Source organism: Capra hircus, chromosome 10 (assembly GCF_001704415.2).
Source record: "Capra hircus breed San Clemente chromosome 10, ASM170441v1, whole genome shotgun sequence".
NCBI classification, from domain to species: Eukaryota; Metazoa; Chordata; class Mammalia; order Artiodactyla; family Bovidae; genus Capra; species Capra hircus.
This window is the reverse complement of record NC_030817.1, coordinates 14,355,295-14,372,814: the sequence shown is the minus strand read 5'-3', so window position 1 is coordinate 14,372,814 and position 17,520 is coordinate 14,355,295. Positions and strand designations below refer to the sequence as shown.

General features: G+C 40.4%; 1 protein-coding gene across 1 annotated transcript in view; it reads right to left on the bottom strand.

The window, feature by feature from the left end:
- SPTLC2 (serine palmitoyltransferase long chain base subunit 2) overlaps positions 1–17,520 on the bottom strand; it is a 102,546-nt gene that overhangs the window by 33,801 nt on the left and 51,225 nt on the right. The window contains exons 8-9 of the mRNA XM_018053912.1: positions 16,624–16,843; positions 12,459–12,585 (exon numbers count right to left, since the gene is read on the bottom strand). Of these exons, the coding sequence (XP_017909401.1) occupies positions 12,459–12,585; positions 16,624–16,843 (347 nt within the window). The remainder of the gene's footprint in view (positions 1–12,458; positions 12,586–16,623; positions 16,844–17,520) is intronic.

Sequence of the window (17,520 nt, the reverse complement as noted above, 5' to 3'; positions counted from 1 at the left end):
AGCATTATTACTAATTACGACTACTGTGTGTGAGCAAGGTTAGAAACCACCATACTAAAAGTGACTTTGATGCAGGTGGTCCACGGATAAAGTCTGAAACAGTTGAAAAGAATACACTTTAATGAGGTCCTTCTGAAACTCATTCCACTGTCTAAGTAGATGGTAGGCAGATATAAGTATTTAGATCATTTATTTTTTCCTAAACCACCGGTGACAATTAAAAAAAAAAAATCAATTCCTATTCAAAAAGCTCTCAAATCTTAAGGAAAGCCTTAAGAAGAATATCTGGTTCTTAACTGAGAAGAGTCCATCTGTCTTGTCACTTATTTATACATATTAAGTATAACAGACTATAATAAAGTTGATGAAAATCTAGGATAAAGTCTCCCGGACAAAGCCCTCAAAAACAATTCTGGGGGGAAAAAAAGCAGTTCCAACTGTATTAAGGTTGAGAAAGTTATTCTTCTTCAACAAAGACAACAGAGACTAGGCTATAAAGTTGCCAAATTATAAGTGATGAGAAGAAATGGTCATTCATCTCAGCTAAACAGTAACTGAACAAATCAAATCACGGAAAAATCTTTTAAATGAATTTTATTATGAAATAAATCTAATGTAGTTCATCTACTTCAATCTTAAAAATAGTAAGACTCACAGTATTTTTTAATTAAGAGTTTAGTTCCCAGGCTTCCCTGGTGTCTCAGAGGTAAAGAATCTGCCAACGCAGAGGACATGGGTTCGATCCCTGATCCGGGAAGATCCCACATGCCAAGGAGCAATGAAGCCCGTGCGCCACAACTATGGGGCCTGTGCTCCAGAGCCTGGGAAGCACAACTGCTGAGCCCTCACGCCCCAGAGCCCAAGCTCCACTAGAGAAGCCTCTGCAAGAAGCAGCCCATGTACCTCAAAGAAGAGTCGCCCCTGCTCACTGCAACCAGATAAAGCCCATGGAGCAATGAAGATCCAGTGTAGCCAAAAATAAAAAATAAATCAAGAAATAAAATTACTTAAAAAAAATTCAGTTCCCTTATATCATCTTGGCACGTCTTCTCCAAAATAGTTCAAGGCTCTTTTCCTGTCCAAGGGGAAGGAAACCCCATCCTCAAACTCCTTATTTATGCTGTGCATTAATAACAATATTCTACTAAATGAACAAGTCTACATTTGTTCAGAGATTAGCTTCCAGCCTGTTGCTGCCTGTGGACTTCTTAATAGCTAGCTTCAAACAAACTCTGATACAAGGAGACCACTTGTGTGGCAAGAAATTTTTATTAGTACTTGGATTTGGGAAAAAAGAAATGGGAGTGGAAGAAGAAATAGACAAACCATGCTACAGAAGCTCCTGAGGATTCAGGATGGATTTCTGAAGCAGAGGGAGGTTAAAGGGGTTACTGATCCATGGGGAGGAAAGAGGTAGCAGGCTTTCATTTGTAGTGGTGACTGTAACTAAACAGCGGTTTTGTGTTTTTTTTTTTTTTAATTTGCAGACCAGAAAAAAGAAAATTAAAAATACGTTACAAAATAGTAGTCTATTTTAATAAGATGTTAAATATCACTTAAGGAACTTCAGAAGCAGAAGTGGACGGAGTTCAGGAAAGCCATATTCTATTCAGATATTAAGAAAACCTGTCCTGTGTGCGAGCTCAAATTCCTCTACCTATAAAGTGGTTATGCTGCTTGCTAATTTCAGAAGGCTTAAGCCATGAATTAAAAATGTTTTTTGCAAGATAATAGCCTACTTTACAGAAGGAAAATCTTTCTTTGATTGCTGGTTATTTTTCTAAAGTAATATATTCCATAGGAAAAATCCACGTGGCTAGAAAGATTAGTAAGAAATAGAAAATCAGCAAGATCTGAATTTGCTTCGAATAGTTAGCTGGACTTAAGGAAGTTCATGGATTTTCTTTGGGGGGAGGAGAAGGAAGGAGGAAAACGAAGAAAGGGGGAAGCTGAATCAAGAGGAATTTATCTGTGGCTCTGAAACCAGTCCCCAGAATCCCACCCCTGCTGCTAGACTGTGAGCATCCCCAAAGGCGAGGACCATGCACTGTTTACTCTGCACCCTCAACAGCACAGCCACCACAGGGCACAGGGTAAATGCTTGAGAAACGTGTGATAAATGAAGAATTAAGTATTTCTTAACATTGTTCTAGGCAGTAAGTTACAAGTAAAAGGATCTAATCTAACTCTCAGTATTAGATACACTGCTAAACTGTACTGTGGCTAAGAATAAAAGCAGATATGTAATAATAAAGAAAAAAAATGGAACTCAAGCACTCCTAGCCTCAGAAAGCATAGGAAATCAGAAAGAAAGGACCCAGGCTCAACCAAGGAGAAGCCTGCCTGCCAAACATAACCAGTGGGTGTCGGAAGATCTCTTTATGACCACTCCCTCCCCCTCAAAGACTGTTTTCTTTAACAGTCCTGCCCCCTCAGTGTGGGGGCCCCCGGAAGGCTTTTTGAAAAAAAAAAACCTTCTCAGTTCTAAGTTAGCTTTGGGCAGTTCCTGGGATTCTCAACGTGATCGTTTAACACCTCATTAAGAAGTCTATTATAGGAATTAATCCAAATGAGCCGAACCCAATTTTAATTAAACCTCAATCTGCCCAATGGGCTCTCAGTTCCCCTCAATACTAAGAAGTACAAAACTTACAGTTTCTACAAAGAAAGTTACTTCTGTCATATTACAATCTATCAGTAAGATGCACCTAAGCAGCCTATTTCATTCCATAATTTTGCCATTCTGGCTTTAAAATTCAGCTATCCCTTGTGGCTCAGCTGGTAAAGAATCCGCCTGCAATGTGGGAGACCTGGGTTAGATCCCTGGGTTGGGAAGATTCCTTGGCGAAGGGAAAGGCTACCCACTCCGGTATTCTAGCCTGGAGAATTCCAGGGACTGTACAGTCCATGGGGTCGCAAAGAGTCGGACACGACTGAGCGACTTCACTTTCACACTTTAATACAACTTACTCTAAGAACTTATCCATCCATTTTCTAATATTTCTGGATCATGTGTGCATTCATTTGTTCAGCAAGTTTATCAAAAAGCTACTAGATTTCAGACACTAAGCTAGGTGCTACGCTTGTTATGGACTATGTCTTTGGACATCAAAACACATGAAAGCCCAGCTCTGGAAAATGGAAAAGCACAGTTTTAGTTGCTTTGGCCAGACATTTTGCCTTGATTCATGAATAGATCTTACAGCTAAATTTCCATTACTGGATGTGGATTAGTGATGTGTGAAGCAAAATCTAGAATTTCAAATGTCTTGTGCAATTTGTCAGAATTTCCTCTATTTTTTTCCGACTCATCAGCCTGTTCTAACTTCACATGTCCACTCAAGAGTACATGCACAATTCCCAACCACTGGTACCTTACTGTGGTTCCTAAGGAACATGGCTCTCAGGATCTACTCATCATTCTAGTCATACAGATTGAAGAGGAAATGTGGAAAAAACTGGGAGAAAGAAGAAAGGTATGCTCACAATGCAGGGTAGGGAAAGGATCTCAACTCGCCCTGCATGGGGCCGCTTTTCTGAACGCTCTACACTCCTGTCCCCAAAGAATAACATGTCTTTCCACAAGAAAGATGAAAACATTTATTAATAATCAACCACGGACTACTTGAATTCATGTTTAAGCCTTACTTTCAACCTCAAGCAGGATTACTTCCATGGAAGTTATTAATGTACTCTGGAATCTAAAACAAAAAGGTTTTAATCATAAAAGTAACATATTCAATCTGGTAAAATAAAATTCATTCCTCCACCCAGTCACCTCCATTCCCACTCCCAGCAAGAAGCTGCAGGTTCTGCTTCAGGGTCTCCTCGTGGCTGGTGCAGAAATGCCGAATGGCATCCTTGCCCCTCTGCTGCTTTTTCTGTCAATCTTGGATGGTGTCTAGGTAAGGCATCTATCTGGACTCCTCCTTTCCATGTTTTGTCCACTAACCACCACTACTTTTTTGTAATATTACTAATTTAAAAATTCTCGTAGTGGCTAGTTATCTTCATAAACGTAAAGACTATCTTTTTGGGGAGGGCATGCTACACAGCTTGTGAGATCTTAGTTCCCCCACCAGGGATGGAACCCGGGTCACAGGAGTGAAAGCGCCAAGTTCTAAGTGCTGAATCACCAGGGAACCCCCTAAAGACTATTTCTTAATTTCAAAACATGTTATTTGTAAATTTAAGACAGTATCCACTGATTCCACTAAGTACAGTAAAAAGAAACCAATACACTTGTATGCTCCTCACCTTCCTTACCCTCTTTCTGTATCTCCTGCCTTCTATTGGTTACTTTCACATTGTCAAGGTTCTTGATGCTTCTGATTTATAACCATAGCTAAACTTTCCATGCTTTACCTATAACTGAACCCCAAGATGAGAAACTAATTAAAAGCAGTAATGCTTCACTACACTTCTGTTAAACAAAAGAAGGTTTTCCAAGTGTCAGGCTAAGTGTTTTCTCTTTTTTGACCCCCAACAATTAGTTTTGATTTTATCTTAAGTTGAAAGAGAATAGTTTAACATTTCACAGCTCACAGTATTATCATTATGAAACAACTACTTCAGATCCACTAATTCTAGTTTGGAGGGGAAAAAAAAAAGAGAGAAATCATATTAAGCCAACACACAGTCAAAGAAGGAACAGAAGCACTGTGTGGACATACAGTGCTATAAATCCTACCATCTGACACAGGTCATATCTTCGCTTGGAATGAAATAGAGGCTAAAGGAAAACTGAAGTGTTTAATGGCAAGCAAGCATTTACGTTTAGTCTAATCTGCTTTGGAGTTACCTATCTATAAGTCCTGTTTATAAGATACTTCTCCATCCTAATTTGATTCTTAATGTTCTCCCAATGATTGCTAGTCTCTGTATCTGTATCATTAATGAGCTACAACACTGGCCAGTTACAATGGGACAGATGTTTCCTTCTCTGGCTCTGAAAACTAGCTTACAAATGGCTGCTTCTTGCTCAAGCTAACTGTATCATAAAAGCATGAAGATCGATCCCACTAAGAGAAAAGCAGTGACAGCATCACATCAAAGATTATATTAAAATATGAATTTCCCTAAGTCCTATAATTCTAAGAACAGTGGTCAGTATACATGAAGTTTCAATCCAAGAATAATCCTGTTTGAGTGAATAATTTATCTTATCCTCTACTTAGGTGTCTAGATTTCATAAGTTCTCAGAGTTTAAGAATACAAATAATGGGTGAAATCGTAAGTCACTAAGTCTTATGTTGCCTGTCTTCAAGGCAACAGAGTAATAATCGTTTAACCATTCACCAAATATGTACTGCATGCCTACTATGTGCAAAAGGAGAAGAGGGCGGCAGAGGATGAGAAGGTTAGATAGCATCACTGACTCCATGGACCTGAATCTGAGCAAACTCCTGGAGACGGTGAAGGACAGGGCATGCTGGCACCCTGCAGTCCACGAGGTCACAAAGAGTGGACACGACTTAGCGACTAAACAACAACTATGTGCCAAACAAGGGGGCCCTAAACTCCCTGTTTTCATGGAATTTATATTCTACTTGGGGAAGATAGACAACAATTTAGAGAAAAATCAAGTCAAACAATTATTTACTCTAAGGTCTTAAAGTGGTTAGTATTTAAGATGCAAAGGAGGTGCAAGACATACATTCCTGTCCTTAAAGAACTAATAATCTAAAGAGGAAGATGACATATGCATAGAAAAACTACAGTAAAGAGTTAGTCAAATTTCATATGTATAGCTTTGGAATAACTCATATTTTCACACATTATACTATGAAATACTAAGCTATCAATCTATCTGCATTAACTGACCAACAAGCCTTTGGAGTTACTGCCCCAAAATACTGCCTATTAACTTAAAGTTCATTTTTGGTAAAGTCTCCATCTTTCTACAACAGCATTATTCTAATACCTTACTACATTTCTTCCTTGTATTACCAAAAATGTTTGCTGAAGAGGAAAAACAGTGTGAATACTATTAAGATACAGAGGACTCGGAAACTTCATTCAAGACAAAACCAAAAATCTTTAGACATGCTGAATGTGGCAACAATAAACTTCATATACTCATTGGAATTATGCTATTACAAGCATAGTTAGCTGTATGTTAAAGAGAAAAAAAATTGAGTAACATAAAATACTTGAGATATACAGTCAAAATTATAATGAAAGAGGGTGCAATACAGGGATAGGGAGTGGGAGGCACAAACTGTTGAGAAAGGTAGGCTCAGAATGTGTTGCACAACACAGGCAATGGAGCCAATATTTAGTAATAACCATAAATGGAAAGTAAAATTAAAATTGTATAAAAGATGTAAAAAAATTTAAATAAAAACCTTATTTACCTTTAAAAATTGCAATGCAAAAGCTTAGAGATTTCATTATACGTGTAGTTATTTTAGGGCTGGGACACCAACAATGACATCTAGCAAGTAAGTCTATTGATTCATACACTTTGAAGAAAACACTGTTCAAACATTAAGCATTAGCTCTGTGAGACAATAAATGTGTGAAAACTATAAACTTGTGAAACAGTTTTTGGGAGGAAAAACATGTATCAACACAGAGGTGTCATAAAAAACAACACTTTAGTTTGTTGTGAAAAACGAATAGCATTGGGTGACAGGAGATCACCCAATTGTCAGAGGCACCAAACTGGTTTAAATCAGAGTACAAACAGGAAAAGATAAGGTTAAAAATCAAACTACAAAGGATCTCAAACATCCTATAACAAATTTGACTTCATTCTATAAGCAGCTAGGAGTTACTGAGCACCGTTATCCTCTGCTTCGGCATCTTCAGGCAGATGACAACAGAGCTTTTGTCAGGAAGATTAACAGATGGTACAGGAGACTGGAGAGAAGGCAGGTACGGGCGGTGCAACTGTTTAAGGAACAGGGAGTCAGGGCCTGCCAACAGTCACGTGGCAGAAGTGACAGGCAGAAGCAACAGACTCTGTCTCAGATATGGGGAAAGGCGGCTATGATTTCAGGCCTACAGAACTTGAAGACAGCGCTATACTGTATTTAGTTGAGAAGACGAAGAGGGGATACAATGAGAAAAAGCAGCATAACTTCTTAATCACGAGGAAACATTAGATGAACCTGAATTGAGGGATATTCTGTATCATAACTGGCCCGTAACTGTTAAAAGTGTCAACGTCACGGAGGTCAAAGACAGAGGAACTGTGGCTGAAGAAGACCAGAGACGAGGCAACCCAGGGCAGCAGGTGGCCCTGGCCCCCACTCCACACCCTCGGGACGCCGGCCTGAGGAACAGACGGCCGCAGTGTGCCACTATCACTTACGGACACTAAGTGACAGCGTGCTCACATTGGTTAATTAAACAACAGTCATGTGTTAGTGCAAGCTTCTTGCTTTGACTGGCTTATTATGGCCATGTAGGAAAACACCTTTGCAGGAAGTACACACGAAAGCACTTGGGATGATGGAGTGTAAGATCAGCAATGATTCAGGAAAAAAAGCATTTTTGTGTGCTGTGCTTCCAATTCTTATGTAAGTTTGTGACTGTTCTGTAAGAAAAAGATTTCAGAACAGTATGCTGACAGACATTAACTCTGCCATGTGACCACAGGTCTACACCGTGAAATTGAGGGACAGACATTTTAAACTATTGTGACTTTTTTTTCATAATTTTTAGTTCTCTTTCCCTGCTCCTGCTTCCTTTATACCAATTGGGAAAAACAAGAACACCAAGGAAGATTAGAACGTTCCTATTTTCCCCTACAATTTCCATTTTTTCCCCAGAAGTTGTAGGAAGTTTCAAAAACAAAACAATACATACATTTAAAAATGAAAGATGGTCTTTGTATAGAAACAAGGGACCTGCAAATGAACAAGGGTCCTTACTGAGCCAAGAAAGAAAATAAATGCTTCAGTAGAGATGATGTACGCACCCCTGAAGCTGCTAAATCAGTCTCAAAAATGAAATTCTGCCACAAATTTGTGATCATATATAAAATGCTAACAATTCCAGTAAGAGAGTAGCTTAGAGAAGAGATATGTAAATTCATGATCTTAAAACACACACACACACACACACACACCTTTCGAACAAAATGTTTTCAGAAAAGTGAATCTGGGTCTCAAAGTAAGGGTGTGGTAATGAAACTAGGACACACAGGTGGGAGTACAAGTGGCCCAGGGCAAAAACACACCAAAAATGCTGTGCCAACTGCAGCTTACCTAGAGCCTCTAGCCCTACAATTCTCTAAATTATCTGAAACTGAAACAGGAGGAAAAAATAAATAAAAAAGGAAATCAAGATCCTGGTGACTCTTCTCTGTCTTCAGCCCCGTCGACAATGGAATTCTGTTGGTTTAACATCCTCTTTGGTGAGGAAAAACTACAGTGGCCCCACAAGAAGGACTGATCACAGTGAAATAAGTTTACACAACAGAGAAATTAAAGGTGTGCAAGTATATAAAACTATTATGTCTTACAAAATGGAGAAAACAGTATGTCAAAAATGAGCTATTTCAAATAATGCTTAATACTTGTATGTTTGACAACAAAGTCAGAAAATTATATTAAGGACATGAAAAGAAAGCCAGCTTCTTATTCCTGCTGCTGCTAAGTCGCTTCAGCAGTGTCCGACTCTGTGCGACCCCACAGACAGCAGCCCACTAAGGTCCTCTGTCCCTGGGATTCTCCAGGCAAGAATACTGGAGTAGGTTGCCATTTCCTTCTCCAGTTCCCTCAAAACAACATTAAATTCAGGACGAAGCACTGACATTACATTACCTTTGCCCCTCTTATTCCGAAACAGAAAGAGGTATTTGGGCTTTCCTGGCAGCTCAGCTGGTAAAGAATCTGCCTGCAACGTGGGAGACCTGGGTTTGATCCCTGGGTTGGAAAGATCCCCTGAAGAAGGGAAAGGCTACCCACTCCAGTACTCTGACCTGGAGAATTTCATGGACTGTACAGTCCATGGGGTCACAAAGAGTTGGACAGGACTAAGTGACTTTCACATTCACATGCGAGGTATTTACCATTATTCATTTGCAGTATCAATATTATCATGTAACAGTCCCTTCTGTTCATGTATGGGTCACGCTTTGCTTCCCCCATTTCCGATTCACTGCACTACTGAAACTCACTCAAAGAAAAGTATCAGTATAGCTCTTAGGCAAATCTGATCTCCAGACAAATTCCTTCAAAACGTAAGCATGGATATTTTATATTCTGTACTTTTCATGAAATCTGAAGGGGCTATAAAATTCCTAACCTCTGGGAAACAGGCCATAATTCTGTCTGTATTAAGCAGCCCACAGAAACTGTTCAAGAATTTGAGTTTGATACTACACAAGGCAAGAGAACCAGTGTGCCTGTGTTTTCATATCAACATAAGACTCTACCTGTGACCCACCTTGCTCACCCCCCTCATGCACTCCACCTATACGACTATGCTTCTGCCACAGTGGCCTCTACGCTACTGCTGAACACAGGGTCATCTACATCTCAGGACCTTCTTGCCCTGGATTTTCAGGGCTAAAGTTCCACCTCCTTCAAGGGCTCGATAAAATCTTACCTTCTCAATGACCACCCTATTTAAAACTGTAAATTGCGTCTCCAGAACCCAACATATACTTTCCTCCTTCTTTCCAGAGTACTTACCACTTTTTGGCAACTGTGTAATTTATTTCCTGTATTAGAACCCCACAAGACAGCAGTCAGGGGATATTTTATTCTTTGATGAATCAGGAGTGCCTAGAAAGAGCACCTACCACACACTGTGGGCACCAAGTATTTGGTGAATGATTAATAAAACTTCCATTTCTCTATGACATGGTAATCTCTGGGATTAATACAACAGCCCACTATCCTCTACATCCCCAGTGACCCCCAAGTACACAGCTCATTCAAGCGATCTGCTTGGATGTCTACTGTCTACAGATTCTGATTTACAGAGTCTAATATTAATACGCAGTGAGATACTCAATGTTTGCAGAGTTCATGGGATTCAATGTTCTGAACAAATGAGATCAAGTTTCTCTCAAGGCAAGTGACTTCTATTATAAAATCACATCAGGTAATTAATTGCAGATACCTCCTTTTTAAAGTTTACCTTAAAGCACAGTGAAAAGGCTACTGCCAGATTCCACCTTTTCTTCTTCAAGGACAATGAAAAGATGTGTTCAATAATGCCATAAAAGTATTACCCTAACCCACTCAAATCTAAAAAAAAAAAAATCAGGCCAAACTTAAATAGGATGAGGTAGCAGGCTTTATAAGAAATGTATTTTTTACTGGGGCTTTCCTGGTGGCCCAGACATTAAGAATCTGCCTGTGATGCAGGAGATCTGAGTTTGATCCCTGGGTTGGGAAGATCCCCTGGAGAAGGGAATGGCTATCCACTCCAGTATTCTTGCCTGGAGAATTCCACAGACAGAGGGACCTGGAGAGCTACAGTCCATGGAGTGGCCACCCCCCGCCAAAAAACTAACTACTTTTGGTTAGATTTTTATTATCTTATATTTTGAGAGAAACAATATAGCCAACAGAAGTCTGTCATACTAATTAGAAGTTTTAGGGACTGATTTTAAAATATATTATCTAAAAGCTGGTGGTGGCAAGTTTTAAAAAGGGCTACAAATTCTTCAACTTGCCTCCCATTTGAGGTGGAGTCTGGTCCCCCACGCCCTGCAATCTGGACTGGCCTTGGTGACGTGCTCTTAACAGAAGATCAGAGAACGTCATGGGGATTTCAGCACGTCCTTTGGGAATGCATGCTCTCTGCAGCATCCTATCTGGTCAACAGGCCATGAGGACTCACACCACATGGAGAGGATAGCTCAGCTGAGTCCAACCTTCAAGTCATGCCAGCCCAGGTGATGTGTGAAGGAACAAGCCTCCAGGTGTTCCCAGCCCCCAGGCATCAGTCTTCCAAGTTCAACCCAGACACTGTGGAGCAAAGACAAGCCGTCCCTGACTGAACTCCTGACCCACAGAATCTGTGAGCATAGTTAAGATAGTGGCTGTGTCACACCACTACACTTAGAGGGTGGTTACAGAGGCAACAGATAAACTGGAAAACAAGTGCTAACCCAAAGCCTATATCTAATGATCACATTTCATTTTCTCTCTACCAGTAGAGCCTAGATTTCGTCGTTTAGCACAGATGAATCATTTATCCAGAGATCACACATCACTTGGATCCATGTTCTAGGATTGGGCAAAGACAGAATAACTTTTGTTTTTTGGTCACCTAAACCTATGTCAAATAACTAGATAAATAATAGCTATGCATATACATATACGTGTCTGAGCAGAGACACACATACACTTACATATACGAGCATGTATATATACTCAGGTCAAAGCACACTATTTCCAGCAATACCTTATAAGAAAGAAAGAAGATAACACTGTAGTTCTATTAACAGGGACCTTTTCACAAAGCTCCATGCAGTGTTCACAACATTACTGAATTACTTTCTTCCCCAAGGAATCAGTTTATGAAGCTGAAAATGATCAACACTTCCAAGAGCTAACAACAATGTATGTACCACAGATCAGAAAAAAAAAATTAAGGTGAAATTCTAATTTAAGAAAAATGGCTCAAATCAATGAAAATGAGATGCACTACTTTCTTCCTGTTTTCTCAGTGCAAGCCATATCAATCGTACCGCGAAATATTACATAGCTGAAGAGTGGAGATTATCAAGGCTGATAATGTTTTACAAAAGTAAAACTGATTTTAGAAGCATTAAAAAAGCAACAAGCAAATGTGTTTCATACTCACAATGGAGATTCTTCTCAAAGTGAAAAAAGAAAAACCCCGCTTGGTCCCCTTTTATTATAGTATTTCTATAGTCAACGCTGCCCTCTAGTGATATAAAATAAAAGTCAAGTATTAGGAAGTGAACACTCTTTTGTTCACTTGAGGATGTTTTAAGTCAGGGCATCTAGTTTGGACTACAAAACCTATCAAAGACAGAATAAATAGATTCAGGATGACCTTTATTAATTATTGTATGTTAAAGTAGAAAATCATTTAAAAGGCATTAAATAAAGGACACTAATTCATGGAAACAGCAGCTTTTACATACTGTGGAAATGAAACATCACTACCCAGTGAATTATTTACATCTTCACATGAAATTATGCAATTCAAGACTGTGAAGACTTATCACCTAAGACTTACCGAGAATACGTAGGACAGTGAGATTAAAGCCTCACCGTCTATAGACAAGGCAACTATAGCCTGGGGAACCAGTTGAGCCAGGCTACAGTGAGCCAGGCTAGTTGTCCTGGCATGTGCAGACACACTGAAAAGGGGCCACAGACACCAAGACCTCACACACCCGTCAGCTCTGCCCAGAAGTATCCCTGACTCCTCATTTTGGGAAAAAACTCAAGAAAAGAGAGCAGGTCTGGCGGCTGAGTACTGAGTCCAGGAAACTTTCCAGGGAAAGCAGGCCTTACCGAGGGTGGTGCCATCCTGCCCCATGATGCACTTCATGGCAGTGATGATCTGCTCCGCCACAGGCGGGGACAGCGACGCGGCGTACACCGCGCTGTGGGAATGCGTCCGCAGGTAGTCGATCAGCGCCTGGGGACGGCACAGAGGCAAGTTATTAGAGGCCGTGGGTGGGCGCACTGGCAACCTCTCTGCCTTCCACCCGGGTGAAGGAAGGCTCCTCCCCTCAGCAGTCCTGACTGGGGATGCCAGTCTGAGACACAAGGCCCACCAACACGGGCAGAGCACACTGTCAGCAACAACTGGGTTAGTAAAAAAGCAAGAGTTCCAGAAGAACATCTACCTGTGCTTCACTACACTAAAGCCTCTTACTGCGGGGATCACAACAAAAGGATCCACATTTGCTGGAATGTGGAAAATTCTTCAAGAGGTGGGTCTACCATCTTACCTGCCTCCTGAGAAACCTGTGTGCAGGTCAAGAAGAAACAGCTAGAACTGGACATGGAACAACAGACTGGTTCTAAACTAGGAAAGGAGTACGTTAAGGCTGTATGTTGTCAACCTGCTTATTTAACTTATACGCAGAGTACATCATGTGAAATGCAGGGCTGGATGAAGCATAAGCTGGAATCAAGATTGCGGGGAGAAATATCAATAACCTCAGACATGCAGATGACACCACCCTTATGGCAGAAAGTGAAGAACTAAAAAGCCTCTTGATGAAAGTGAAAGAGGAGAGTGAAAAAGCTGGCTTAAAGCTCAACATTCAGAAAACAAGGATCATGGCACCTGGTCCCATTATTTCATGGCAAATAGATGGGGAAAAAAATGGAAACAGTGGCAGATTTTATTTTCTTGGGCTCCAAAATCATTGTGGATAGTGACTGCAGCCATGAAATTAACAGGTGCTTGCTCCTTGGAAGAAAAGCTACGAAAAACATAGACAGCATATTAAAAAGCAGAGACATCACTTTGCCGACAAAGGTCAGTATAGTCAAAGCTATGGTTTTTCCAATAGTCATGTATGGATTTGAGAGTTAGACTACAAAGAAGGCTGACTGTCAAAGAATTGATGCTTTCAAACTATAGTGCTGGAGAAGACTCTTGAGAATCCCTTGGATACCAAGGAGATCAAACAAGTCCATCCTAAAGGAAATCAGTCCTGCATATTCACTGGAAGGACTGATGCTGAAGTTGAAACTTCAATATTTTGGCCACCTGATGTGTACAGACAACTCACTGGAAGAGACCCTGATGCTGGGAAAGATTGAGGGCAGAAGGAAAAGGGGGCAACAGAGGATGAGATGGGTGGATGGCATCACCGACTCAATGAACATGAGTTTGAGCATAAATTCTGGGAGACAGTGAAGGACCAGGAGGCCTGGCGTGCTGCAGACCATGGGGTTGCAAAGAGTTGGACATGAATGAGCGACTAAACAACAACATGCAACGTCCTCAGGCTTTGTTTTGTTTGTTACTTTGGCCATGGTGCACAGCTTGTGGGATCTTGCTTCCCCAACCAGGGACTGAACCCACATCCTCAGCAGTGAAAGCGTGGAGTCCTAACCACTGAACCACTAGGGAATTTCCTGTTTTGTTTTTTAAACATGCCACAACATGGAAGGATGAAAAACTAGTTTTAAAAAAGACCTCAAATTAGAGAACACATCATTTAATATTATAAACAGATCTGCAATCCTCAGTTAAACAAGAAAGAAAGTGTTTGGATTGCTTTTAGATATGACTTACTTCTAAGTATTACAGGAAATACCATCTGCATCTTACCACATGCCTGCAAAGCCCACCCTTACATTCCTGAGTAAGAGAAAGATAGTTCTCTAATATCAACTTTAAAGACATTAAACATCCTCCAGATACAGAGATTTATAAAATGATATAAATGTGGCAGAAATTAAACAGAAATTTACTGTTTTTTTCGTAAGAACATTAAAGCTATCTCACTGAATGAAAAAATAACTAAACAATACCTTGTCTGCCAGTAAGAAAAATTTCCAATCAATCAATTATATATCCCTATTCTCTGATGCCTTTTAACTTCACTAAGTCTTTAAATAAAATGTGCATACAAAGAAGCTTATGTTTCAGAACCAAACCAGGAAACACAAAATGCAACCAGGAAACAGTATAGTGTGTTACTTCGAAAATACAAAATATTGTACAAAACCCAATATTAAAAGGTAAATATATTGTATCTTGATGCTCTCCCAGAGCATTATTTTTCTATCTTTTGGTGTAGCAACAAATCTTACCAAAAAGCAATCAATTCTCCAAAGTAAGCCTGGAGATAGCCTTTTCCTAATAACAAAAATTTAGGGCAAAAATCTATCGAACCTGACCAAAACCACTGAAAATGGGGTTTATCTAAAAGGAATCAATAATAAAGAGAAACTCCCTGCTTTAAGATTCTCAGGGTAGAATTTTAAAGAGGAATTTAAGTACATTTAGAGTACCATGTACAAATACTTGACATACATTGTTGTTTTCCTAATATTGTGTATAGATTTTAAAAATAACTGTTTTATTGATATACAATTCACATACTATAGTATTCTCTTTTTCACAGTGTGTAATACAGTGGAAACAGTGTCAGACTTTATTTTGGGGGGCTCCAAAATCACTGCAGATGGTGATTACAGCCATGAAATTAAAAGACGCTTACTCCTTGGAAGAAAAGTTATGACCAACCTAGATAGCATATTCAAAAGCAGAGACATTACTTTGCCAACAAAGGTCCGTCTAGTCAAGGCTATGGTTTTTCCAGTGGTCATGTATGGATGTGAGAGTTGGACTGTGAAGAAGGCTGAGTGCCAAAGAATTGATGCTTTTGAACTGTGGTGTTGGAGAAGACTCTTGAGAGTCCCTTGGACTGCAAGGAGATCCAACCAGTCCATTCTGAAGGTGATCAGCCCTGGGATTTCTCTGGAAGGAATGATACTAAAGCTGAAACTCCAGTACTTTGGCCACCTCATGCGAAGACCTGACTCATTGGAAAAGACTCTGATGCCGGGGGGGATTGGGGGTAGGAGGAGAACAGAGGATGAGATGGCTGGATGGCATCACTGACTGGATAGATGTGAGTCTGAGTGAACTCTGGTAGTTGGTGATGGACAGGGAGGCCTGGCGTGCTGCGATTCACGGGGTCGCAAAGAGTTGGACACGACTGAACTGAACTGGACTGAATACAGTGGCTTTCAGTACATTCACAGAGCTGTCCAACTTTCATCACTATCTAATTTCAGAACATCTTCATTCCCTCAAAAAGAAACCTCATATCCATTAGTAGTCACTTTCCACTTCCCCCATCTCCTTTGCTGCGGCAACCACTAACCTATTCCTGCCTCTATGATTTGCCTATTCTGGATATATCATATAAAAGAAATACTGTAACTGGTGAGCTTTTTTGACTGACTTCTTTAACATAATGCTTTCATGGTTATTTCCATGTTATAGCATGGGCGTGTATTATTTGCTACAAATGTGAGCCAGGCACACTTATCTCTGTTTTACAGATAAGGAAACTTAAACATTAAGTACTTTGCCCAAGGTCTCACAAAGTTAGGAAAATACTCAAACCCGAACCTAGGGTTCTGTCTCCGTGGCTCAACCATTCCCACCATGCTATACTGATTTCAAATACCTCGGAGTTCATTATATAGTTTTTGGATTGGCAAAGACAATGCCCTGCAGTACACCAGAGCCAGCAAAGTAATTCTTTTCCTCCTGTCTTGATGCTCACTCAAGACGCATTTGAGTCCACGGTTAGGGGAAGAAACTGATCTACTGTCCCCACTGGCTCCCATGACATCCCTGCTATGTCTGAAATAGTGAACACCACTCAGACCCAGCAGAAGACTATGCCAACGGGCAGCACCCTGTGTGCTCTTTCATACAAGAGGGTATTCTGTCCTCAGACCAGGATATAGTTTAGCACGAAACTCCAATAGGAAAACAATGAGCAGAACCCGCCATGGTTTATCAGAGGCACTCAGAGGGGGCCGAAGTGTGAAGCCTGCTGCCACCAGGTGCCTGACCCACAAACAAATTTAGGGTGTCCACATCCAAGTTCAGGACCTCTACCTCCCCAAAACTGAAATCTAGTAGCCAGTGCCTTAGTGTACCTTAACTGCTCGACTGTCAGGGCCCGTTTACCTTCTTGCCTCCGATGTATCCTCCAGAAGCACCAAAGCTTTTTGTGAATGTTCCCATCATGATGTCCACATCCTCAGGATCCAGGCCAAAGTAGTCCACCACGCCTCGTCCTGTAGGGCCCAGAGCCCCGATGCTGTGAGCTTCATCTAGATACAAGTACGCCTTGTATTTCTTCTTCAGGGCAATCACTTCAGGAAGGCGAACAATAGACCCCTCCATGCTGGCAAAACAGGGCAAAATACACACACACACACACACACTGAGACTCTTTAACTCTCCAAACCAGGAGGGGGCCACTTTATTATTTTTAAGTTCATTGCTTTTTTACGTGATCTGACAATGCTGCTTGTAGTTTTAAACTGGCAATGACAGACAATGCCATGGCTAGGCAGATATCCAGAGGAAAGGAGATTGGATCTTTTACAACAAACACCAGAATACAAGTGACCTTAATTCACCACAGAGGGACAGAGGTCACAGTAGATTCTTCTAAAGTTTGTAATTACAGGCAACATTTGACTTTGCATATATTGCATGTGTAATTAAAGTTACACAAAAGAATAAAAACATTAGGAGGTGGGAGAATAATTTCAAGGGCTGCAAACAGGTAAACAATATAAAATATTTCTTAAAATTAAATGGCATGTAATTTGTTCTGACACATTAGAAAACATATTCTAATTCTTTTCCTTATGTGTAAACTCCCTATACAAACAGTGGAAAAATAATGGACTCAGAAAGAAAGGAGACTTGGAGATGATATATATAGCATGATGAAAAGAATAAAGACGCCCAGGTATTTTAACAAGTCAGAAACTCTGTCTCCTTAGTTTTCAGAGGGGTCTAGATTAGTGTCCCCTTCAACTTAAAACTTCTATGACTTCATGCGGCAAATGA